The sequence below is a fragment of the Vicugna pacos genome, chromosome 8, assembly GCF_048564905.1.
Source record: "Vicugna pacos chromosome 8, VicPac4, whole genome shotgun sequence".
NCBI lineage: Eukaryota > Metazoa > Chordata > Mammalia > Artiodactyla > Camelidae > Vicugna > Vicugna pacos.
The window spans coordinates 44,376,578-44,404,536 of NC_132994.1; the positions used below are offsets into that span (position 1 = coordinate 44,376,578).

At 35.6% G+C, this 27,959-nt stretch overlaps 1 protein-coding gene across 1 annotated transcript in view; it reads right to left on the reverse strand.

The window, feature by feature from the left end:
* Nucleotides 1–27,959, reverse strand: part of TRDN (triadin) — a gene marked incomplete at its 5' end in the record, with an annotated part of 362,619 nt that overhangs the window by 32,598 nt on the left and 302,062 nt on the right. Inside the window, 6 exons of the mRNA XM_072965935.1 lie at nucleotides 292–339; nucleotides 719–745; nucleotides 1,930–1,959; nucleotides 5,046–5,075; nucleotides 5,518–5,544; nucleotides 18,786–18,824. Of these exons, the coding sequence (XP_072822036.1) occupies nucleotides 292–339; nucleotides 719–745; nucleotides 1,930–1,959; nucleotides 5,046–5,075; nucleotides 5,518–5,544; nucleotides 18,786–18,824 (201 nt within the window). The remainder of the gene's footprint in view (nucleotides 1–291; nucleotides 340–718; nucleotides 746–1,929; nucleotides 1,960–5,045; nucleotides 5,076–5,517; nucleotides 5,545–18,785; nucleotides 18,825–27,959) is intronic.

Here is a 27,959-nt window from a genome sequence, read left to right on the forward strand (position 1 = left end):
AAAACAAATCAAAATATAGAGCCCATTCACCTGAATGCTGGCAATGATGGTCTTTGTGCTAAGATATCTCTGATGGAAGAGATCATGAGCTATCTAGATACACTGGGCAGGTCCAGTTCTCAACTCAAAAAAACACTGTGAAGATGACTAAAATTAAAGATGTTCTAGGAGCTGAATGACTTAAGACATGAATCAACCTTAACAATTTTAGATTTAACTCTAAGCTCCTCATTCTGCTAACACTAGAACATTGAGAGTTAATTTGATACTACAGTACCACCTGCAAAATACCTGGTTTACCCTGAGAAACAGTCTTTTCTGGTTTCACCATTTCTTGTTCTGAAAATAATAACAAGAAAAATTTTTTCAGATATTTAGAAGCTTTATAAATTAATACATAGTGAATTTTCTCTGTGACTTGGTCCAGTGATTTGTTAAGCAGAAAACAACTGACAGATTTTAACAAATGTGCTCATGGAGAAAAGTTGTTCCTAACTTTTCATGTCATCCTCATTTAAATAAAAACTTAAAAGATTTTGGTTGGATAAAAACAGCGTATCAATAATTCTTATTGACATTCAAACACTGATAATTTCCAAAGCACGGGCTGAAATAAAGCATAAATACAAAGGCACAGATTGTAAATATATTATTGAAAATATTTAAAATATTTTGTAAAAGTTCTATGCAAGTTTTATGATTGAAATAATATACATACTGTGTATTTGAGCTTTTTCCGATAAAGCTAGAAAAGAAACATTTTAAATTATTAAAAAATTCAATTAAATTGCCTGTAAAATTATAGTATGTAACAATAATAAATAAAAATTTTAAATAGTACTGGGCTAAGTTTTAAATGGTACTGGGCTTCTGGTAAAGAAAAAGAGGGGTAAAATGCAAAATGTTCATATCTGGTAACATATACTCATCTGCAGCAAATAAATATAGTCAGAAAAATAAATCATAATGCAACAGGCATTTTTAAGCCTTGATACATTAAAAAGATATAATTATTAGGGAAATTCGACTCAAGCTTATGATCAGTCACTAGGTGAGCTCTGCTGAGAATTAAAGGCATAAGATTGTATTGTATATACATCTAGAGTTGGATTCCTGAATTTGTTGTGATTTAAGAATCTTGCTACATAATTTTTGATAATGAAGAAGTAGGATTCACAGAGCCTGAGGATTTTTTTTAACCTGCCTCAGGTGAGTAGCTAGTTAGCACCAGAGCCAGGACTTACACACTAAATAGCAATGCAAACTTGGAAAGATTGCCCTGATTTTAGGTCAATGTTGCCTCATAATAAAATGATCATTAGTCTGGGACAGTCTCTTAGTGAAAGCACCCAGGGTTTTGAGTAAATTAGACATGGGCTCCAACATTTAACTTGAAAATCTTGGAAAAATAACTTTCTACACTTACTCTATTGAACTGTTTCCACAGATATTAAATATGGATAATAATTATCATGTTGCTTGTCTCTCAGTGATATGATAAAAACTAAAATCCTGTACAATTTCTTAGCTCATAGTAGATGCTTTATAAGCTCTTGTCCCCTTTTCCCATCAAATCCCAGGAGTCTATGATTTTGTGAATTTATAACTCTGGTGTGTTATCAGAAATAAACCCACAAACTGAATATGATTATACTAGGCTTTGAAGAACCACAAGAAATGTTTCCTGAAACCTGAAGTTTCTGCTGAGGTCCATTTAAAACAGTATTCTAGATGTTTTTGTCTCTGGTATAGCCCCACTTTCACGTAATCCAGTACTGTAAAACCATGGTGAGCAATGGAGTAAGGAAATAACTAGGATCTAGAAAACTCTGGTGAATCCCTGCTGGTGGGTGGGAGATACGCCTCTTGTAGTTCTAAAATGAAGGCAAAATCAGCTCTGTAACTATTTAGGAATAAAAGTATTATTACCTGGTTTTGCTTCCTTTTTAATTTGTGACTCTGAAGGGAAAACAAAAGACAGGATTTTTGTATCTGAAAAAATAGACTAGAGCACAAATTCATTTTGGGAAGTTATTTTACTTGATTTACCATAATTTGAAAAAGCAGAATTTAGTAAAAATTATTTCAGTTCCCTGCTGGCTTTTCACTACCAGACTATCTTAAACACACAGTGGTTAGAATCATGACATGCATTTGTCTGCCACTAAATTGTTGCTACTGCTAATTGATTTCAACCTGAATTCTCTGTTTTCTCAAGATTATTGTTGTGTCTCTTACTGTTGTTCCAGTGTCAACATAAGATAAATGATTTAATGACAGGAGTTGGAAGAGTCTTTTTGAAATGTATCTAATTGGGTTTGATGTGATTTAGAAATTCAGACCAAGTTATGGCTTGAATTGTGTCCCACAGAAGATTTGTTGAAGTCCTAACTCACCGTAACTCAGAATGTGACCTTATTTGGAAATAGGATTTTTTGAAGATGTGATTAGTTAAGGTAAAATGGGGCCACACTGTAGAGTAGAGTGGAGCCTTAATCCTATATTACTGGTGTCCTTATAAAGTGAAGAAAAAAGACACAGAGATAGAGACACACTGGAGAAGACAGCTATGTAATGATGGAGGCAGATTGGGGTGAGCCAACTCCACACCAAGGAACAAGGACTGTTGGCAAACACCAGAAACTAGAAGAGACAAGGAAATATTATCCTCTACGGCTTCAAAGAGAGTGTGGCTCTGCTCACACCTTGACTTTGGACTTTCAGCCTCTAGAACTGTGAAAACAAATCAAATTGTTTTTTTTTAAGCTACCCAGTTTGTGATACTTTATTCCAGCCACCCAGGGTAAATAATAGCTTTTGGTACTGGGAAATAGGGTGCTGCTGTAACAAATACACATAAACGTATAAGTGGCTTTGGAATTTGATAATGGGTAGGAGCTGGAAGATTTTTTGAGGCACTTGATTAAAAAAAAACCTAGATTGCCTTGAAAAGACAATTGGCAGAAATACTGACATTGAAGGCTATTCTGGGGAGAAGTCAGAAAGAATTGAGGACAGGCGTAAAGGAAGCCTCTGTTATCTTAGAGAAAACATATATTGTCAGGAGTAGATGTTGCTAGAAAAGGAAATGTTAAATGTGCTTCTGGTGAGGTCTCAGAGGGAAAAGAGGACATGTTATTGGACACTGGAGGAAGGGTGATCTTTGCTATAAAGTGTCAGAGGACTTGGCTAAATTGTGTTCTTCTGTTGGGCGGAAGGTAGAACTTGTAAGCAAAGAACACGGATATTTAGCTAAGGAAATCCAAGTAGAAGATACAGCCTGGTTTCTCTTTGTTGCTTATTTAAAAACGTGAAAGAGAAGATAAATTGAAGAGTAAACTGTTATGCAAAACCAGCACTTGATGGTTTAAAAAATTCTCATCCCACCTAGATAGTGTACCCTTGTGTCTGGACAAACTCATAAATCCAACCTACCACTTCTGCAGAAGGCAGAAACAGAAATGTGATTATCCAGAAAGATCTGAAGAAGACCCTCTTGTCCTATGGCTTGGTCCTCCATGAACTGGATTCAAAACTAGTCATGGTTTTGAAAAATGTGTACAAGTAAAAATAATGCTGGCCTGGACAGAAATGTACAGAGACAGGATGAAATGCAGGAGTAACGACTCTCAGGGCAGAGTCACGGATTCAAAGGCCTGGGCTGATGGGACCTCCTTGGGTAGAGAGGGCAGGACTGCCACCCCAGTGGACCTAGAAGGCAGAGAGTTATCCTGCCAGCTCCAGAGGACACCGCACTGAGCTGAAGGGGACAGTCTCAGGTCTGCACACCCATGGACATCCATGGGATTTTCCCTGCTATGGTTTGGATTTACCTGGGACGTGTAACCCTTTTAATCCCCCCAATTTCTTCCTTTTGGAATGGAAATGTCTATCTTAGCCTGTACAACTATTTTATTTTGGAAACAGGTAATTTTTTTCCTGGTTTCACAAGTTCACAGATGGAGAGGAATTTTATGCAGGAAGAATCATATCCCAAGTTTCACCCATAACTGATTTAGATAAGGAGATTTGGGACTTTGATGAAATTTTGGACTTGGTTGACAGTAAAACAGTTAAGACTTCTAGGGTTGTTGGATTGGGGTGAATGTATTTTGCTACATGTGAAGGACATGAACTTTGGGGGGGGCAGAGGATGGACCTTTTAAGGTTGAATTGTGATGTCCCAAGAGATGTGCTACAGTCCTGACCCCCAGTACCTCAGAAAGTGACCTTATTTGGAAATAGGGCAATTGCAGATGTAATTAGTTAAGATGTGGATTAAGGGTGAGTTCTTAATCCAGTAACTGGTTTCCTTATAGGAAGAGGAGAAAAAAAGAGAAAGATAAAGATACACTGGGAGGAAATGTTCATGTGATGACAGAGGCTGAGATTGGAGTGATGTATCTCCAAATCAAGGGACACCAAGGATTGCTTGCAAATACCAGAAGGCAGAAGAGGTAAGGAAGGCACCCTCCCTACATGGTACAAGGAAACTTGCCTTGCTGACACCTTGATTTCAAACTTCTAGTTTTCAGAACTGTGAGAGAATACATTTCTGTTGTTTTTAGCCCCTAGTTTGTGGCATTTTATTATAGCAGCCCTGTAACACTAATATAGTTGGGAGGTGAATCAAAATTTTAAAAATCAGACTGCTTTGTTTTCTTTTTAAAAAGTTGCTGCTGCCTCTTGCAGCCCTCAGAAATGTTCATCTGACTCAGGAGCACCCTCCTCCCCTGCAAAAAATAGAAGAGTGAAAGCAGCTACTTTTCTGACAGGATGTCTGTGTCCTAATCAGCAAAAATAGTCAGTCAGTCAGTAGTTTCTTTTGAACTATATACATTTCTCAGTGGCTTCATCTCTGTAAATAGGATTTTTTTTTCTAGGAACAGGTAGTGTAGATAAAAATGTTTGTTTTATTTTAAAAAGTTGATCAAGAATAAAATTTTGGTATAATATTTGCAGTAGGACACAACATTTGCAAAAAGGTATGCTATTTATTATAAATACGAAATGTAAGTATGAATCTACATATGAAATATACATACCTGGCTTCTCTTCTTTTTTTACTTGTGGCTCTAAAAACGTGGGCAAACATGAGTAATGATGATTATACAAAAATATATTTCCTGTACTCATGTATATTTCTGTTATATACTACTCATTTTTAATCTTCCATATTAATTTTCTTCTTATGATTGCAGCATATTAATATAAACACAAGCAAAGGTTCCCATTATCAATTACAACAAAAATTATTTTAAGAAAAATGGAAATGGGAACTAAGATTTTTAATGAGAAGTTAATGAAAGATATTGGTTTGTACATCCAGGGAATAAAGGATGAAGGAAATTTTCAGCATAGGAAATTCTTAGAAATACGAGTAAGATAATCAGCACATTGTCTGCACAAGATAGCTAAGCCTTTGACTTTATGCAAAACACTCAACAATAGAATCAGAGGATGAGTAAAGCATGCATTTAAGTTTGTTTTTTTTTTTTTGGCATGCACATAACATACGTGGAGACTTGGGCTTGACTTCTTTGCCTGGAAAATGTTTAAAGATCATTAAAAAATAATTCATTTCACTGTTATTGAATCAACATTGTATATGATAGAATATTATATATTTGAAAATCAAAATCAAACACTGTAGACCCCAACTATCTTTTTGATTGAAATTTTTCCAGGATATGTAATTTAATGTTCAAGTCATTACTAACTGAAAAAATATTTTAAATAATAAAACGGTTTAATTTCATTGCACCATTAAAATATAATTTGCTTACAAAGTCTTGCGTGCAATGTTAACTGTTTAATCTAATATTAAGATAGAATATGTAATTTTATTTTGAGAAATTACTTTTATCCTTTCATTATCCAAGATGAAAAATTCAAGACTACTGTTTTCATTTCCATTAACAATAGCAATATGTAATCTGTCCCAGCATAATATATTAATAAGTGATAGTTCCTGACTCTGGAATTCTTGACGACTGGAAATGCATTATATGTGTTTATTGCATATTGGATTCCTAGTGCAGGGATTGGTAAATTTCATGTGAAAGATCAGATATATATTTTTAACTTTTGGACCATATGATCTCTTTCACAGCTATTCATCTCTGTTGTTACAGCACACAAGCAACCATAAGCATCATGTAAATGAATAGAAATGCGTTCCACTAAAACTTTATTTACAGAAACTGGTTGCCAGTCTGCAGGTCCTCCAGCTTTCTTCTTTTTCTTCAGTTTCGTGTTGGCTATTCTGGGTTTTTTCTCAATCCATATAAACTTTAGAATCTCTTAGTAAATATCCACAAAATAACTTGCTGAGATTTTGATGGAGATTACACTGAATCTGTAGGTCATCTGGTGAGGTCCATGGGCAGGTCTGATGCTGGAGTTTGGGGGCAGGCAGATCTGGTGGCTGGGTCAGCAGGTGGGCAGGTCTTGTGTGTGGGTCCACAGGACTAGCTTGGTGCCTAGGTGCATGCGGACCAACCAGGTGCAAGGGGCCATCAGGTTGGGTCTGGCATCTAGGTCTTTGGAGCTGCCCCAGTGCTGGAACAGTTTGGGAGTCTGGTTTCACAGAAGCCAGCGCAGAGGTCTGAGCCATGAGGGCTGGCTTGGTGCTAGGGCAGGCCAATAGCCTGAGTCTGTGGGAGCCAGCTATCGGCTGGGGCCTCAGTGGCTGTCCTGGAGGTTGGATCTGCATTGGGGCAGGCCAGGAGCTTGGGTTCACGGAGTCCACTTGGAACCTGGGGCTGCTGGGGCCAGTTTGATTCTGGATCATGCTGGAAATCTCGCTCTGTGAGAGCCTGCCTGAAGCTTGAGGTTGTAGGTGCTGGCCTAGCACTGAGGCACGCTGGGAACCTGAAGTCTATGAAAGCCAACAAGTGCTGGGATGGACTAGGAGCCCCAGTTTGTAGAACCTGCTAGAAATCTGGTGTCTGAGGCTGTGGGAGCTTGTAGGTGCCAGGATGGGCCAGGAACCTGGGTCCATGGGAGCCCTCTGGGACCCTAGTACCCTAGGACCCACCTAGGGCCTTGGGAGTCATCCTGGTGCCAAGACAGGCCAGCTCTGGGGTCTGTTAAGTTGGGTGTTCACCTCACTCCCCTCCTCCCATGAGGATGGTGTCTCTTTCTGAGCTGGACTGCCCAGGCTTGGGGAAGGGGATTGGGGACATAATAGATCCGTTTTTTTCTGCTCTCCTCATTGTGTCTTTTCTCATTTCTTTACTTCATCCAGGTGTTTTATTCCTTTACATGGAATACTTGGCTCTTGTGCAGATATTTTCATGCACAGAGAATAGTTTAAATTGATGTTTCTCGGAAGAAATGAACACTAGAAATTCCTGTAACACTGTCTTACTAATGTTAATCCTAAATATACTTTAGTTCTTTTACATTCCTAGTTTCATGATCTCATACATTCAGTTATGAGAGTATATCATACCAGTTTAAAAGCTGATGAAACCTCACAGGCAAATACATCTGCAGATATATGAATGAATAAAGTACATGTAAATGTATTTTTATACATGGTCTAAGCTTATATATCCCCAAGGTCCAAATTTAGGCAGCAATAAGTATAAGAACAAGTGTAGAATGTTTATTAGAGGAGAATTCTGTTGAGGAAGTGGTTGTCAGACAGCAACATCATCTAGCAACTTAGAAATATAAATTCTTAGTCGCACCCCTGATCTTCAGAATCATTAACTCAAGGTGTGGGCCATCCTGCCAGGTATATCTGACACATGCTGAAGTTTGAGAACCACTGTTTGGTAACCATGGCTACATTTGTTAATAGCATTTATTTAACAAAAAATCTAGGACTATTTTTTACAATTCTGAGTTCCAGCTAATTGCATATGTCATATTTTAGCAAATATGGCTTAATTAGAATCAGAGAAAGCTTTTGATCTTCTGAGACATAAATGGATAAAGCTAAAAACAGAACATGCTTATGCTGATTATAGTGTGTCAACTTTTCAACATAAATGACAGTAATATTCTATTCAGATGTTTGTGACTGAGATCTGTAAAGGATGTGATGTGAAATCAAATTCATATAACACAAGATTGTTTTAGTTTTACAAAGGAAACCAAATCTTTGTAATCTTGATGGTCTCATGGAAGTAGTAATGGGTTCCATATTACGGAATATATTTCAAATAGTAAGTAGTAATATAGTAAGTATATTCATACATACATATTTTTTTTTACTTATAGGGATATTAGTTTTTATGTTTCTATTATAGTTTTTATATTTTATGTATTTTCTAAACATCTTGAATTGTATTAAGACAAATAAAATATAAACGCAGTATTTTCCATTTCTATCCTTTCTATGCATAGACCAAAAAAAGTCATATTCAGTAAGTAAAAAAAGAAAAAGGAAAACAATTAAGAGTTAGAATATTCTAAAATGTTAGACACATGAATGATAAAAACCATAGCAGTCTAAAATTATATACATAAAATAAAAGCCTGTCTACATCTATCTTTTAAGCCTACAGTCCTCAAGTCATTATTATAAATTTAGAAAAGGGAAAATTTTAGTACAGAAGTGGTCAACATTCCAAGGTTAAGCAGGAAAAGGGTTATATCTTTTTTCTACAAAATAAAAATTGCTTTCATTTCTGTAAACCCAAAGGCTATTGATTGCATTTCTTTCAGATTTTGAAAGACTATACCAAATGTTAATTCTGGAGAGTTATCTCATGTACTTATTAGCATACTTTACAGCTAACACACTAAATGTTTCTTCTGTGCCCAGAACCATGCTAAGCATTTTAAATAAAATACTTTAACATGTATAGTAACCCTTAGGTCAATTTCTCATTTTAGCAAAATAAGAAACCCAGCTTCCAGGTCCATTTGGTAGAATAACTAAACTCTTACTACATTTGTTCATTCAGAGACCTTTACTGAGCTTTTACTATGTGCTAGAAACTGTTTTAGGTGTAAGAAATGAATGAAGTAAAGCAACAAAAATACCACTGTAAAGAACATGTAATCTACTGCCATGATTTGTTATTAGTATCATCTAGATTTATCTAAGGATTACTTAAGGCTTCCAGTTCAAAATATATGAGCCATCATGCCAACAGTTTGTTTGTTTGTTTATTTATTTTGCTTTCCACCCCTGCCCTCATCATCTCTATTTATATTTTTCTGAAAATAAAATAATAGCATATCTGAGGTTTTAAATTTGGCAGTAAACTATATCTGTGACATGTTGGCAAGAGGAATGTAGATTACATTTTATGTTACCTTGAAGTCAAAGAGAACGACACATGACACTGTCTTAGAAATCAAGTTGAGTATATGAGTGTGGTCATTGATATGTTGAAAGAAGCTAGATCATCCCACCTATGAATTTTCTAACCTGGGAATTCATTTCATCTTTATTTCAGCTTCCTTGCCTGTAACTTGGGGAAAATAATGAAACCTAAATAACAAGATTATAATAAGACCAAATTATATACGTATGTGAATAAATCCTCTTAATTAATTGATTAATTGCTCCACCAATATTGGTTATTTTTTTCATTTTCCAGACTTTGGATTAGTTAGCATTCAGTAAATGTTCTTACTACATAGTAGAAATAATTTGAGTTTTCTCGATTTATTTTAAGCTTCCTTGTGGTAATAAGCCCTCTCAGCATATTATAATGACACATACCTAGTAACTACTCAGTAAACATTAGTCTATAATAGAAATAGTGGTTGACCTTCTGAATTGACATGGCTGTCTGTAGGGAAACTTATGAAGTATTCATCACCAATGCCACTTGTTAGCAACTACACAATTTTTCATGTCAGCCTAATTTTAGTAAATTTTTTTGTCCTGAAAGAGAATGATTGCTCCACTCTTCAAGAATTTACAGTAGAATTTTTTGTCTGCTTTTTTATGGGAAAAATAAAATGAAATTTTGAGATAGCAGTGACTGGGTATGAATTTATTATTCATGCGAGGATATCCTCATCATTTTAATTGCAATACAATCAGACATTGTTTCTAGTCTTCCTCATTTAGCTTTTCTTCTTTGTTAGACATATATAGTCACTCATTTTAAAAATTTTATTATCTTTGCTCAACTGCTTTGCTGTTGGATAACAGAAAAGATTCTATGTTGAATAAATTTGAGAAACACTGAGAGAAAAAAAGTTCAGCAGGTTAGACTGTTAGACTTCCATAATGGGTTTATAAATATGATGAACTCCAAGAGCTTTTCCTAGATTTATTTAACTTTAAAACTCTTTGATGTACCAATAATCATGACTAGTCCTCTATGCAAAACACTTTGCAAAATACAAGTGCAAGAAACATCTTACTTAACTGCCCGACATCCTCCCCTCTTTACAGTTAGAAAGAAAAACTGTAATAATAATGGTATTGATTCTTATTCTTAGCTGAACTGTATAAAATTATATGGTTTTTAGAGGAAGATGGACTTAGTTCAAGGTTTTAAAATTAAGAATGGTATCATGTGAACTACTGGGGAAATATAACACAAGTGAGATTGAGTAATGAATGAGGAAATCTGAATTGAAAAGGAAATGGTTTGATCTCCGTGGTGATTAAACAAAATGAAATACTTTTAGGCATTATAAAAATAAATCCTTTATCTCTCAGGCCTTTAAAAATGGAATTTGTGTATGCCTTAGTTTTTAGCATATTTACATGTATTATTGCCTTTTATAGATATGGTAATGCTGTAAAATTGTAAAGACAGTTGCTGTTAAATCTCTGATAGATTAGAAACCATTTCAACTACAGTTTTCTTGGTATTACATCGCCCTCTCTTTTTACACTGCCAAGCTGTTTTCCTAGATAAACGCACTCTCTTTTTGCCTTTTCAGACAAGATTTTAAAATAATAGCCTACAAGGTACACAAATTATACAATGTATATTTTCTGGCCCCAATTCCTGACTTCTAATCAAAGGTCTCAAAATACAATAATTTGGTTTTCCCCCCTTCCAGCACCACGGAAACTGCTCACAAGATCATCAATGACTCGGTATTATACATTCCAATGAATACTTTTCAGTCTTTGTCTTACTGTAAATTTCTGCTATGTTTGACACTTTGACAGCTTCCTCCTCCTTGAAATTCTTTCCTCCCGAGCTTCTGAGACACTATTTTGAGCTTCTAAGAGAATGTTTTTAACTTCTTCAGAGCATCCTTCTCCCCCTCCATCCACTTCTCACATATCAGTGTCCTTCCTGGTTTGCTCCTTCTCCTGCATCACATTCCCCTTGATAGATGTCAATAACTCATTGTTTAAGCCAGCACATCTTTGCTGGAAACTTTCAAATCGACTACTGTGTTTTCTCCCCAAGTGCCTGGTAAACACTCCTAAATGCATGTCCCACCTCTAATTCAACATGTCTCTCTCTCTCCCTCATCCCTTCCCCAATTAGATGATAAGGTCTAGGAGGACAGGAACTGGACTGTGTTTACCAACGTATGTTTGCACTTACCATATCGCCTATCATATAATAACTGCTCAACAAAATTTGTATAATAAACATGTCAATAACTTACTTAAATCTGCCACTTCTTTTGGAAATTCCAATCACACAAAATAACATTATTCCAAGACAGAAACATGGGAATTATCCTGGATTTTTTCAACACCCTCTTCCCATAGTATGGCAATTTTACTTCCTAAATACTTCTATAATAACCTTCTTCCTTCCTACCAATGCTCTGTAAAGATCTGATAACCTAGGGGCATCAGTGCGATAGTGTCGTTCCCCAGAAAATTGATTTCCTGAAACTACTGTCCTGAAACATCCTCTTTATCTTCAATCTCTGTAATTAGCCAGAATGAGCAATTCAAAACTCTAATTTAAGCTGTATCTCATTTTGCTTAAACCTTTGTAGTTGTTCCCAATTCTCCCAAGAAAAAAGGACACAACTTTTACTTGGAACACAACTTTCCTGTCACGCCTCTCCTAATCCTATTCTCCACTCAGACCTTATGCTGAGGGGAGGGTGAAATCCTTGTAGATCTCAACGTCCCTCACTGCCTCCAGCCTCTCCTGGGGCTTGTGCTGTCCTCCTGTCTGGAACGTCCTCCCCAGGCTTTCTTCACCTGGCTAAGGTCTACCCATCCTGTGAGACTGCTCCTTCTCTTACCAGATTTTGTGAAGAACCTTCTTGTCTTTTGAAGTAAGAGATGTTCTGCCAAAGTTCAGCAGGGGTTCTGAGCTAGTGGGTGGTTCTGTAGATGTATCCCTTGGTGCATTCATGGGAGAGGGGAGCTCAGTGTCCTTCTGCTCTACCACTTTGGCACTCCCCCTAGAGACCACTCCTGTATTCTCTCCTTGGGGAATTTTTCTCTGAACCAATGGTCTGGAAAAATAAAACTTTCCTCTGTTTAGAAAGCTCACTCTGAACATCTTTTTCTTGTTTGTTTGATTTTAATTACATATTCCCTTTTGTTAATATGAGCTCTTTATTTACTAATCTTTGCCTGGATACAATATATTTCTTGAGAGTTTAAGTTATTCATCTTTATATCCTTAAAACCTAGCAAAGGATTTAATGAATGGTAGAAATTCTATAAATACTCATGAAACTAAACTTAGCTGTTGATCCTACCATAACTTAGTTTTAATTAATGAAATTTTGATTTAATTATCTCTACAATTTATAGGAGCCCTACATATTCAAATATCCAACGTTTTCTGGTTAACTTAAAAATATATATAAAGTATTTAAGTGGTTTGTGTGCACATGAGCACATGCACATGTGTGAGGGAGACAGAGAGAGAGAGAGAGAGAGAGAGAGACATAGAATGTAAATTCTCCTATCTATTCTGTCAAAAGATACAGTTAATAAAATTTATATATATATATGTATATATATATATATGTATCTCTTAGGATCACTATGGTAACTTTTGAATAGATATTGAAATGTATTTATTTTACACGATAATAGACATAAATTGAACAAAGGAACCAATTGGAAGTAAGTTCTTTAAAAGATATAAACCAGAGATCCTTTGATGACTGATAGCTATGAGAACATACTGTTCTTCACTGACTGTCATTTACCCTGGTGTCAATATCATAGCCAGCTGGTAAAATATGAAGACAGGTAACCCTGGACATACATATTCTTCAAACAAAATGTAAGTTTACTTATTCCTTTCAAGCTCAAGTGAATTCATACCCAGAACCCATTTGCCTATGCTATGTCAGGAGAAAGGAATGGCTCAGTCATTTCCTGGATGACCGAAGTCCAGAAATCGCCCAGCAAATGAGGCAGTGGATGGATAGTGCCTGCCAGTGCTCATTAAGTGTGAGGACCTCTCTGCTAGTTAGAAAGCAACCATTTGAAAGCACATGTGCATTTTAAATTAGCCAAGTTTATGAAGAGAAGCTTGATATTATTCTTTCCTGTAGATATGGGTAACAGTAGATGTTTATGAATTCTCTGATAATCTTTCTCAAATTTTAATGTGTATACTAATGACTGGGGGTCTTGATAAAAATCCAAATACTTATTCAACAGTTACTAATGGGACCTAAGATTCTACATTTCTAGTAAGCAACCAGGTGATGCCGATGTTGTTCTGTGGACCACCCTTGGAACAGCAAGAATATGGATGATAACCTTTTTATATTTTTCTGCTTTCATAGCTCTTGAAAGCACTTTAACATACATTATATCACATGATTTTCACAATAAGTGTTAGAGTAGCAGAGAATATATTGTCAACAGTAATCCTACTTTATAGGTAGGGTTAGGGATATGCAGAAGTTAGGTGATTTGTTGTAGGTCACTCTGTATCTATAGGGCTCCTCCCTCTATACCACTCTGCCTCTATTGATCTTTTACATTTAAAAAACTAGCTCTACATGTGCTATATCACAAAGCCAAGGCACATGTCAAAAATAGATATTTTCATATAATTACTAACCAATGCCACCCTTTCCATAAGGATAATTTTATTGACCTGTTGTGGCTATGGTGGCTTTTGAGTGATTTTCTGTCTTAGAAGTTAGAGAAGAATGCACAGCTCACAGCATTGATAATATATGAGCTGAAACACAAAGTTAGAAGAAACCCATTCAACAAACACAGGTATTACATGAAATGCTACAGGAAAACATATGCAAATAGACCAAGGCTGGAGAACTAAATGGTGTGTGTTTATAAACAGAGAACAAAGGTTGGGCGGGAAAATAAGTTGCCAAGATTGCTAGCAAGGCAGACAGGGGGAGATGTTTTGATACTGACCTGAAGTGAATGGAAAGTTTTAAAAAGTCACTAAATAGATGAAAATCCACAGAACTGGTGATCTTTTTAAAATGTCTGTGTGCTGGGGAGACAGATTGTGGTGGTGGATTAGACAAATGGAAACCACATGAAGAAATAAGTTAGGGGAAGTATAATGGAGTGGCAGTGCACCTAACATTGCTTCCCTACAGATATCCATTTAGAAAATATAGCTGGTATAGGCTTACGGTAGATCTTTGAAGAGGAGATGGAAATAAGATGATCAGGTCATGGGTTTGTATGTTTATTCAGGCAAGAGATGATGAAAACTAGAACTAGGGTCTCACCAGGAGAGATCAAATTTGGGAGACACATAACTTGGTTCTTACTTGGACATGGGGCTCTAAAAGAGAAGGGGAAGCTGTATATGAGGGAGACACTTAAGTCAATGTAACTGAATGCTGAGTCATGAGTTACAGTTTTTGAGATAAGAAACAAAAGAAAAAAGAATGTAAGGAATATTGAGTTCAATTTTAAACAAAGTGAGGTGCTGGCAGAATAATCATGTGAAGATGTTGATTAAGCAATTAGAAACACAGTTATAAAACTCTGAAGATTTTATTTATGAGTGTTAATTTTCTTAATAAAGAAGAAAAATAAATTATTGCTTATTACTTATGCACAAATCTTTTTTGTTTTTAATTACAGTACTACTTATAATTAATGTCCATTGCTTCCCGAAAAGAACACTTAGCTATTCTTCAATTATCTAATGAAATGCATTTCCTGTTTGCCATCATTTTCACTGAAGGTAAAAAAACAAAGAATTTAGTGGCTAATAATATGGCATGCTAAAATAGATGATTGCTACAATGTGGCTTCAGTATTTTAAAATGTAGTCAGCTTTTATTGTTGTTTTATTTTTAACACTGTGGGTTAAATGATTCAGTTTCTGCCAAAGAAAAATTTTTTTGAGAAATAAGAGATGGTGAACATGGTCAAATATTATCTAGAGGTCGCATAATATGATGCAAAAAAACTATCTCCTGGATTTGACAATGGACGTATTAGCGGTCATCTTCCCAGAAGAGATTTTAGGAGGAGGTCGCTCAACAGGAGTGGCTTCATACCCACTCAGCTTTATTTTAATCTATTCTTTCATTATTTTCTCAAAGCTCGGGGGAATTTTTGTCCGCTTCATAATTAAGCTGACTCCCTCTATCTATAGTGTGTATCCCGACATGTCATCTCTGGGGCAGTTCTGTCTGAATTAAATCTCCCTCTGAGATCCTCCTCTCCCTGGGATGCTCCACCCTGTCACACAAACAACACCTGGTTCCTTGACTCCTCCTGCTGGAATGTAGCATTTTGTCTCCCCTTAATGACAAACTGCTGAAGAATGTAGCTTGTGTGCTGCCTCCACTTACTATTGATAAACTCTTTTATTAATTCCTATAAGCTTTCTATTTTCACCAATTTCCTCTCCAAGAGGTCACAAGATGACAGGTTTTTGTCAAAGATAATGATTTTCCTCAGTCATCACTTCCCTGGACTTTCCTTAGACATTGTTACTGCTGATTTTTCTACTTTGTCTTGGAAGTGTCTCCTCTTTGGGATGCTGATAAACTGTGTGTACTGATTTCCCAGTTCTTCTACTTTTCCAAAAAGCTGCCCTTCATTTCCTTCTCTATTTTTTTTTTCCCTCCACATTCCTTTTTCTTGAAGAAATTCTTTTTTCCTTTGGCTTCTAACCCTAAACTTCTAAACTCATGGATACAAAACCTAGTCTGAGGATTCAAAGTGATTGTTTCCAATTTCCAAGTGTCTCTAGGACACCCCTATGTGGATGTCCCACCAGCATCCACCCCACCTGCTTTTCCTTTGCAACTTCTACATTTGATCACTTTCTTCATCGTTTCATGCTTGAGACCTTGCAGTTATACGTAGCTAATGTCATCAATTTCTTGCCTTTTCCTGTGAAACAGCTTGATAATTACAAAAGCAGTGATAGTAATAGAGACTATGATCATATTTTTAAATTGTTTGTATTCATATACTGAAAGGATATATAACAAGATGTTATTAGTATTTTTCAATGGGTTGCTAGGTCCTGTGATGGTGATTTTTAAAAACTTAATTCCTAATAATTCCACACAGAACATTAGGATGGCTATAAATAATCTTTAAACAAAATTCACTTCCTTATTGCTGCCTCTCTGTACCTCCAGGTATCAATTTCTCCCATCTCTATCATACTTAGATTACTATAAAAGTTCTTGTGCCAAATCTCCGACTCAAAATTCTTTCTATAGGATTTCACCCTGCATGACATTATAAGACTCACGATACCACTTTCTTCTCATTCACCTTTTAAGGCTCCTAAATTTTTCATTCTGGCTTCCTGAGCCCCCTTTCCTAGATTCCCAGAACCACGCTCACAGGGCTACACATCACTGCTGCAGTCGTGCCATCTTCTGTCCCTCATGTGACCCCTGGAATCTCCTTTGGTCCTTGGTCCTCTCCTCACTGTCCTCTGCTTACGCCATGTGCATCCCTACCTCCGGCTTAGCTCCTAAATACAGCTACCATTTACAGAAGTTGAACCCCTTGGCAAACAACAACTCCGTTTTTTTATAACATCCCTACCAGGTGGGTATGATGACTTTTATTCAATAGAGAAGAAAACTGAAGCTCAGAAATGTTAAGCAAAGTTACACCCCTGGCAAGTGGCAAAGAGAATGAAATTCATGTCTTTCTACTATAAAGCTAGTACTTCTTCCACCATGCTTTATAATCATCTACCTGTCTCAGATGCTTTTGCATGTCCTTAAAATCCCAGCTTAATCCATCTTCTCCCTGAAGTTTTCACTGACCGACCCAGACTGCCCCCTCGCCCTGGACAACTCGAGCTCTCTTCGCTAATACAGCTAATTGCCTTGTAGCCATCTTTCAGTAGTTCATGTCCATGTCCTTGATCATACTCTCTTGGGATGAAAACAGCTCATCACCTGTTTCTAAATTTTGTGTCACCAAACACAATTCTTGACATACGGCAGTGATTTTAGCATATATGTTTTCAATAAATTGTAAATTATTTGCATTTTATAGTAAAAGCTACCTTGAATGCTGAGTTTTCTTTCTTTATAGGAAGATTAAAAATAAACATACCAAAAATAAACATAAATGTTTAATGTAAACTAATAATAAGACATTTATAGTGCATGTATTACTCTTTCCAATATATATCCACAGTAACGTAAAGCATAAAATACAATGTTATGCTTACAGAAAGGGGCAACACCATGTATCTTTTTTACCTGAGCAGCAGTCACTCCCTGACTCTGGTAAGAGTGCTAACAACCGTGTAGAGCAATTTTTATACATCGTTTTTCCTTCTCTGCTGATAAATCTAAAGCTCAATTATAACTTTTGTTATATGTCATTTTGTCAATATCATATATTTTTCCTACTGTTTAAAATTGCTCATTTTTCCATTTATCTTTCAGAGAATGCATACTTTCAGATTTTATTAAGTCACTTAAAATGACTATGTTCATTTACTAAAAGTAAGAAAACACTTAAACAATTCCTTTTGATTTGTTGGCAGTAATTTCAGTAGAAGTGACAATAATTCAGATTAATATTCAACTGTACATAACAGGGTAAAACAAGAATTACTTAAATGTATGTTAAAATCTGTAAAAATGAGTATATGCAAATATCTTAAGACGAATGATATGAGTATCTGGTATAGATACAATTCTTCTTTTGCATATGTAGACATAGACATATAAGTATACAAAATATTTGGGATAGTATCAGCCCTAGAAAGATTGTAATTAATTGGAATTTTCCTCAGAAGTTTTAATCTTTTTTCTGCACTTTATTCTGTGATATTTCTTTTTCTAACTTTTAACACCTGTCTTAAGAGTGACCAGCTAATCGCATCTTCCTTTCTTATAGAAATTGTTTTCAGGAAATCTCTTTTAAAAGTATTCCAATTTTCAGATTAATTGTCAATAAGACCATGGATTACCCCTCCAAAGAATATCCGGATATTTAATTAGTGGGAAAGAAAATGGTTGAATCTGTTATGTTGAATCACATTAAACTGCTGTTTTCAAGGTAAAAGATGTTTGAGTATAGGTGATTTCATAAGGTTCAACAATTATAAGAATAAGGTGTAGTAGGCATTTGTCACAATCTGGCTAATTCCTCTGAAATTCAAATTGTTCCCTTAGCACTTTGTAAACAGTGTTCAATTGCCCAGTAGATAAATAAGGAGCAGCGTATGTTAACAGTTTCAATTCTTTGACAAACTTACTCAAAATTTGCTACCAGAAAACAGAATCTATATTAATTTTAGCATACATTTGTTTATTGCTTATTACAATTAAAACATTCGGGGTGGGTGGGAACACAAGTATTTTTTCAATGTTTTCAGCATCTCAAGGCCTTACACAGTCCTGATTATAAAACCAATCCTGTTTAATACAAACAGAATACATATTTGTATGTAAATATTACAAAGTGTCCTTACCTGCTTTGGATATCTTTTCTTCTTTTTTAATTTCAGGTTCTGGGGTAAAACATTTACATATACACACACAAACAAACAAATAGGAAAAAAATGAGCACTTAAAGAAAAAGCAGTACTCAGTGGAATAATAGGCAAGTTTACTAGATTTTTTTCATTTGTCTTCAACTTCAATTATAGTTACACACTTTAATCAATATACAATGGAACATGTTATTTGTAGCAAACTATTTAAAGTAATTTAAGCAGAAGAACTTTTATTTAAAATCCAGTTTGCTAAAAAAGTGTTTCATTAATCAAGGAATTTGGCATTTTGTCTTTAATAAGAGCCCATTTCTTATGATTAATAAATTCCCTAAGTATTACAAATAAGGAAATGAACCTAAACTGCTCAGGAAAAAAAGTGTTGTAATTTTTCCTAATTTGCCCAATTTAAGCAATTTTCTATTTTTGACTACATACATTAAATTCATGGAGCGCCATCTGGTGGTTAATTTAATCACTTCAAACTGGTATATTTGTTTATTCTAGTATTCGTTATTAATCTTATAAAATAAAATAAATTGGCTTAACTTCAGTATGATAATATAAACACATTAAAATCAAGTATTTTGCTTTCTTAGTGTCCTAGGACAATGGCATTTGTCCATAAACTCTGCATTCAAACTTCATATCAGTATGGGATAGGTACATAGTTTTTTCAGCTATCCAAGTAATATTCATAACACTATCCCAACCACCGTAATAATTGACTATGTCTTCATGTCCCCAAGTTCCTTCCTCTTCTTTAAAAAATTTTGCCTTGGCCTCATAGCTCCTCTTTCTTGGCATAAAGTCTTGTTTTGATTGATGGAAAGGCTCTGGTACATTACAATTTTTCCTTCCTTCAGACAGCAGAAAAACTGATCTCATGGTTAGGATATCACCGAGTGCAGACTTTGTGTCAGGAATAGTGCTGACCAGCTTTATTTGGGTTTTAGCCTAATAGAGTCTCAGTTTCCAGAGTTACAATAAGGAAAAAGAAAAGCTCATTTGCTTAACTGTAGAATTTTATATAATAGAGAGTTACATAGCCCTTCACACTCTACTTCTTGTAATGCTTGAATGCACATCCTGTACGAAGGGATTTATCTGCACTATTATTGCACTTCCACTCTCCCTGGCACATCTCTCTCTCTCTTTTTAGTTAACACAGTCTACTTAGCTGGGTAGGACATAAGCTCTTTTAATGATTTCCGTGTGCCTTAATGCTATATAAAATTTTGGTCTACAACTTTTTATTTAATTTTTATTTATTGTCTGTATCCCCTCTTTAGATTTAAGTTCCATAAGGACAAGAGCTGGGTCCTGTTTACTACTCAAATATCAGCATTCGGTCAAATATCTAACACATGGTATGCAATCAATAAATATTGCAGAATGAATGGGTGAGTGAACAAAACAGTGAATGTAGAAAGAGGAAATGCCCCCTCTTGTGTATCTGCAGTCTTGGAGATAAAAATTCAGTGCCCTCGGATGGGGTCCGTAGGCATTGTGCTCACCACGAAGAGCTGTCTGTCTGAAAGAGCTTTGCCCCTCACTCTGCACCTGGTTCCCTCCCTTGTCAATCACACTGCCACTGTAATCTTGACGTGGAGTCATTTTACCCTTAATGTTTGTCAAAAGATCTTTTGTAAAAAATAAAAGTTATAGGGAATATTTTTTATCAGCTATGAGCACAATACAATCAGAAGCGACTTCTGTGTTGTTCACAGAATTTTATAACCACTCTTATGATCATTCAACATGCACGTGGCTGTGGACCCTCTCACAATGACAGACCTACTACCAACTTTTGGTGTGATGTGAACAACACTAACAAGATAACCTCACAAGTTATGAGTTCTTAGGAAGTGTGGAAAGGAGGCTCTTGGATCACAAAATCTGACTTTAAAAGCAAGCTTGTTTTCTTAGTTCTGTGACCTTGGGTGCTATTTAAAACTTCAAGTCTCAATTTTATCACTGATAAAATGGAGAAAACAATATTGTAAAATTGATGTGAGAATTATGTATGAAAAGAGCTTACTTATGTTAAAATAATGCTCATAAACTTAAATGATCTCTCAAGGTAATTTTCTTTTCTTTTTTATAGAATTGGGGCTTTACTCTTGAATATGCAAAGCAGGAATTGATATATGAGGATTTCTAAAGTGAAACCTCTCTTATTAGGCTATTTGGTCACTAAGAACTCAGTGCCCTCATTTTGTAAATGACTCTTCTACTGAAGTTAAAGGCCTTAATTTTTGAGTCATATCTGGATGCCTGTTCTTAGTTATATAAAAACGACATCTATATATACATCCAGATGTATATATAGAGATACATATATACATTTTTTAAAGTTAAGTCAAAAGTCTTCATTGAGAAGTTTCAGGAAAACTAAAAACAATGATAAATGCTGAAGGTTGAGACCAAGAGGCCAGAAAGAAGGATTGGGAACTTATTTTCAGCCAAACTATACTGTTTAACATTTTTATCATTGATTATTATTGTATAATTTTAAAAAAATCTGGTTTCCATAAACATTTTTCACTTGAGCCCTTCATTTTTGGCTCCACACACAAGAACTGCAGAACCATGGAATCAAGCAACCCCCATGCTGAGTGGTTGGGGCAGCGACCTGCCATTTCCTATGCAGCGCTGACTTTTCCAGGCTGTTGATTTCATTTATGAAACATACATTGCTGATGGGCCTGGGGAGGGGAGCTTCATCAAGGATTTTTCAATGTCATCAACACTATGGTCCCAAGGAAAGCAGGCCAAGCAAAACTTCAGCATGCACGTGCTGGAGCCAGAGGAGCGCAACAGTGGAGATCAACTCTGTTTAGGAGTCTCTGCTGTGTCTTCATAAAATGAGAAGAAAGAAATCTACACAACATACAAATTCCAAGAATGTGCATTCTTTTAAGAATGTCTCCATTTTAAATACTTAGCAAGGTAGATGCTGAATGCCACTGCTTTTTCTTTTCCCAATCTTGTTTGTTCTCATTATCACATTCGCTTCTTCAGCACAGCCTTATATGTGTAATAAAATATAATAATAATTATTATTGATTTTGTAACCAGCGGTGTTTTGTACTTTCTGCATATACTAAGTGTATATCTGCATCATCTAGAATTTATTTATAGAATATTAAATATTCATGAGTTTGTTAGCTCTCTAACCCCAGTAGAATATCAACTTCTTGAGTCCTGGGATGAATTTTCATTTTCTCTGCTGTATGGTAGTGCCTAGATCAGTGCTTTACACAGACTAGGGATCAATAAATATTTGTTGCACAAATGACCAATTACCTTATATAATCCTCGTGTACCACTCCTATTAAGTAAATACTATTATTATACCCACTTTACAGATAACAATACTGAGGCTTAATACTCATCTAAGTGTGTACCCCTATGAAATGGAAAAACTGGTATTTGAATGCTAATTTTTTCCAACTCCAAAACTTTAAGCACTTCTAAGCACACTGCTATAACCACCGGTTGATACAGATAGAATAAAAGCTTTTAAACATTTTGTTCATAAAAACTACATAGTAAGCCACGTACTACATCTTATAGGTACAAACTACTAACAGAGTCATTAAGATTGTGATTGACATGAGCAATTAAGTCACTGAGGTTGCTAATTTTTTTCAGCCAGTCATTAAATCATGAATCATATAAACAGTTTCCTAAATCAAGCCAGTTAAATTAGATAAATTGGATAGGAAACTGATAGCTGTCCCACTCAGTCCCGGAGTAGTACTCGATATTTAAAGGCATGAAAAATTTCACATTTAAAAGCAGATCACCAAACCTACTTTTGTAAAATATACAAAGGAACTTCAGCATTGTTATCCCTAGTTAACTGTATGTGAGTTTTGGTCCTAGGGGATCTGGAAAGCTTGGTGGCAAAGGAAGCAGGTCACATTGCCAGGCATGAGTTCCAAATCCACCTCAGGTGGCTGTGTGACCTGGGCAAATCACTTCCAGTGCTTCAATTTTCACATTAGTAAAAAAAAGAATTGCTGTGAAAATTAAATTAAACACTACATGTGAAGCACTTAGAAGAGAGTCAGATACAAAGCAGTGTATGTTAGTCTCTTTACTGATAATTAAAATTATTTTTCTTATATTTTTATACCATCATGTTAAATAAAATACATTTAAATATATTTTTTTAAAAAACAAAGCTATATTAAAGTAATATTTATAAACTTCTTCTAAACCCATGAGTCTGACATCATTTCAGTAACCATTTGCATTTTTTGATGAAAATCTGCTACCACTACTATTACATACACATGAGGACGTACACAACTTTACTGTGTCCTCCTTATGTTATTTAACAACAAATGGTATGAAGAGCACACCACACACACACACACACACACACATCCCCTTTCACATTTTGTCTTCTGCTTGAGGCTTTATTGCATGGGTCAAAGAACTGTCACAGCAATCAGCTTGGCTACAAAATTTGGGATTTGGGAGAATCCTCATTGAACTCATATTTCTTCTTAACCACGTCTTAAGAAGAATTTGCAACTATGAGGTCTGTTTTAATAGGGAGCATTTGATTTCATCTGCTATGAACACATTACTCTGTGATTCAGGTAAAGACAACAGTGAGAAAGACAAGACCTGACCACCTTTCAGTTTGATCTGGAACTTCTTCAGTTCATAGACTTCCAAAAGAAAAACCCATCCTGAGTTTGGGTGAGGTCACGCAAAGAATCAACATCTGACACCCTCTACTCTACAACCTTCCATCTTATTTCTGTCTTTCTCTCCTTCAGCAGTCTGTGGAATGTTAGTATTTCCCCTTCCTCTTATTTAACCATGTTCATATGGTTATGAAACCTCATGTATTCCCTATGCTTTATTTTTCCTGCTTGAGTTTCTAAATCAGTGTTAGCCTTGGTTGGAATGGAGGAACTCCTTCATGCATGATAAAGGGGCGAGGTGACAGCGTGCTCAAGTATCGCCCAGCCTCATCCAAGTCAAGGAGTTGCAGAGATCATTTTGCACTGCAGTTGGAGAAAAACAGACACAAACCAGCTGAACAAGAAATTCCTCAGTTTAAAATGTATCTCCCTATTTATTAACCAAACGATCTAATGTAAGACATCTAAACGCTCTAAACTTTAATTTTCTCATCTTATGAAATACGAACAATGATAATTAGCTGGTGTATCTGTGGCTATGATTAGACTGAATAATTTAACAAATATTTCCTGAGTCCTCATGTACTAATACCTAAATCATAGGTATCCACGGATTGGATAAAACCATTATTATATCTCGTCTGAGGCATCATTGGAGGCCACTCCACTTTTACTCTTTCTTGGCTCTCTTTTTTAAGTATTGTGAAATCTTTGAGGACAGGGATTTTGTCTTGTTCATCTCTGGAGCCTCAGGGCCTAAGACACCCCTAGAATATTATACTAACACTCAAAAATTGTTACTGATACAAAACAAGTTAAAATGTGGTTTCAAAATGCCAAGAACATCAGACTTAGGAGCTTCACTTCTAGATGGTGTAGACCAATATATAAAGTGGAATCCCCGTTGCATTAACCAAAGCTTTACCTGGATGGAAAAGCCCGTTAGAACGAACCCACTAGGACACTTGACACTGCTGTATATTATCTGCAGATTTTCATATTTAATTTGTTCCAGTCAGCTATAACTAGCCAGAGTAACTAAGTGAATTAACTAGTTTGTAACTGGTGATTTCAAAGCTGAAGCCAGAGTCTCAAATGACTGGGCACAGTGCTTTTTCCATAACACATATGCACACACACAAATACCCTCCCTCAACACACGCTCTCTCTGTGCATTTGTGTCTGTGTGTCTGTCAGTCTCTCACCTCTCCTCCCCATTAGGTCAACAAGAAAAACCAGTTATGCTTTACAAGCTGCTATAGGTATAGTTTTAAAATAGCTCTAGTTTGTAATACAAGCGCTTAATGCATGACTCAATACTTTCTGCCTAAGACCTGATTCTGCAAACCTTTCTTGGCAAAATTCCCATAGGACTTTGATGCTTACGGGGAAAGTTTGCTGAGTGGACACTAAAAACACAAAATGAGCCAGAGGGCATTCTCTCTTTGCAGTGCAGAATAAATGCATACATTTTTCCCTTCCTCATTCTGTCATCATTTCATTTTCGTGCTCCTTTGTCTTTGGTATGTGCTAAATACAATGTACCGCGGTCCTGATCATGTCACTCTGCCTTTATCTAATCTTCCTTTTATGTCTTGCTATGCGTGCCTCATTATTCTCTCCTTCCCTGAAGCTTCCCAACATGAAGAGTGTGCACTGAAATAAGTAAGAAATAATTGGAGGAGGCTGAACATATTGCAGGTCACACAAAGAAGAGTCAGTCAGAACAAGGTCCTGTGATGTTATCTGAAGGTGGCAGGAGAGCTGGTTGGATACATTTCAGGTAATGAGCCAGTTGACTTTAAACCAGTCAAATGACTCAGAAACTTGTGCAAAAATCACTTGCCAAGGTAAATAAGAAGACACTCTTTTCTTTTTTTTATCAAGGAGGGGTCACTTTTAAACTAGGTTCTTACTTATTTCTCTGAGCATCTGCATTCATTTTCTTTAATTTGAACTGAGAATAATCAGTTATGTTAATAAAAGGTCAAAGGTCACAAGTATGGCTCATCCTGTATCTGATTAAACACATGAAAATAATAGATGACCTTATTTGAAAAGTAACACATTTCAAGCTTTTTAAAGTGTGAACAAGAAAAGTAAAAATAAAAGTAAATTAATAAATAAAATGCTATGACATTTTTAAAAACTTCCCATCAAGGAGAGAAGCACACTAGAGTATTTGCATAAGGTGGCTTGGAGTGACAAGAGAAATGGACATGCAGAGTGACACTGAGTCATCCTCTTTCCACTCTGTCCCTCTTAATGAAGGGTGAAAAGGAAGGCACGCCAAGCAGGAATATTGGGGCTTTTCACTTACAATCGTCCATATATCTCACATATATATTGCTGTTACATATAATATTGCTATACATTGATTTTTTTTTTGGATGGAGGAAATAAAAAACCCCAGTGCTTGGATACATTAATTTTTTAAAGCCAATGATTAGAGAGAATTCTGGCAGTCTCAACTGCTTTTCTTACCAATGCATAACCCTTTTCCATTCCATTGTATCAACTTGGCACTTGGACAAAATGGGCCCAAGAGAACAAGCGTCACACTGTCGGTCGCTGCGTTAGAGTAAAAGTGCTGCTGGTACTGGCACAGTTTTTGCTTAAACAATTCTTCAGGAAAAAGTTGTCAGCCATTCTTTAAGTGTTTGGTAAAATTCACTAATGAAGCCTTTTGGTTCTGGACTTTTTTTTTTCCCTTAAGAGGTTTTTGATTATATTCTTACTTGTTATTAGTCTGTCCAGATTTTCTTTATGATTTAGTCTTGGCCATTGTATGTTTTCTAGATATTTATTCATTTCTTCTAGATTGTCCAACTTGTTGGCATAAAAATATTTGTAGTAGTCTTTTATGATCCTTTTAAAATTTCTGTAGCACCAGTTATAATGTGTCCTCTTTCAACTCTTATTTATTTGGCTCTTCACTCTTTCTTTTTTTTTTTTTAATTTAACCAAAGTTTTGTGCGTTCTGTTGATCTTTTTAAAAAACACCTCTTGTTTTGTTGATTTTTCTATTCTCTACTTTATGTCTGCTGTAATCTTTATTTCTTTCCTCCTGATAACTTTGGGCTTAATTTCTTCTTTTTTACCCCCAGTTCCTGGAAGTATAAAGTCAGGTTGTTTATTTGAAATTTTTCTCCTTTTTTACTGTAGACGTTTATTACTATGTACTTCTTTCTTAGAACTGCTTTTTTTTTTGCATCCCCTAAGTTCGGTATGTTGTATTTTCAATTTCTTTTGTCTAAGGATATTTTCCAATGTCCCTTTTGATTTATTCCTTGACACATTAGGTTTTCAAGAATATGTTGTTAAATTTCTATGTATTTTGTGAGTTTTCTCATTTAAGTGTGAATGATGTTACCGTTCTGTCTGATGCTCCATTAGTGGACATTAACAAAGCCTTTTAAGAATCCCTTTGTTTGCTAAAAGAAGAGATGTTAAACTTTTAATTGAACAAGATTTCTTCTAAAATTGATTTCTGTTTTAATAAGGAGTCTTTTAATTGTAGCTGTTCTGATCCATGTGAGATGACACTGACCCCCTTTAAGGAAAGAAAGCCTAATGTGACCCCATTGGTCACAGGTGAAAAGTGAAAGTCTTTGTATATCATGGCTACACTTTCTGTCAAAATGTGCAAGGCCTGTCATTCACATTCAGCACCACAGGCCTGAATTTTGGTTGTTTGGAGACAAACAAATGATGAAATTCCTTGCCTAAAATTTCAAAGCTCCAGTGATATTCTAGCACATTTCTAACAGAGGTCATGGTCACTTTAAATGGCAAAATAAAAAGGCTAATTAAATATGCTCAAGTGGTTATTTGGAGCCTCAATTTCTGAAAGAAATAATAGAACAATATTGACAATAGCAGTCTGGGTGGGCATTTAATTGATGCTTTATGCAAACTGTTGTTGACACATACTTGCCATTAAAAAATTAGAAATTAGGAAGAAAATGGTACGGTAACATAGAAAATTCAGTATTACTGGAACGAAAATGTAACTTTAAAAATGCTTCTTTTCCAAAATGCTGCCTTCCCCACCACCATCATCTGTGACCATCACTGGCTGGTACTACACTGACCACCTGGGATCGATGATAAAAAAACAATACCTGGAAAGATGGAAGGAAGAAGAGAGAGGAAATCCTTCCCAGTGTTTAAAGACTCAAATTAGCATCATGTGTTTTTAGGGGAAATCTAAATTATTTTTTTTGTATATATATTCCACATACATTTCTATTGGGGAAAACTCTTTGCACTGCAATTCTTTTATAAAAAATGTGGAAATTTATAATATTCCTATCTGTTCTTCAATTTTGATATTTCTATCTTAGATTGGCAAAGAATTACAACATTATTGAACGACTGAATTACTTGATGGCATCAAATCTATTCAATTTAGACTTTTACCTAAATTTCTATTGCAGTCAACAATCTGATGATGTTAAAGAACTCTAGAGTTATTATAAAGAAA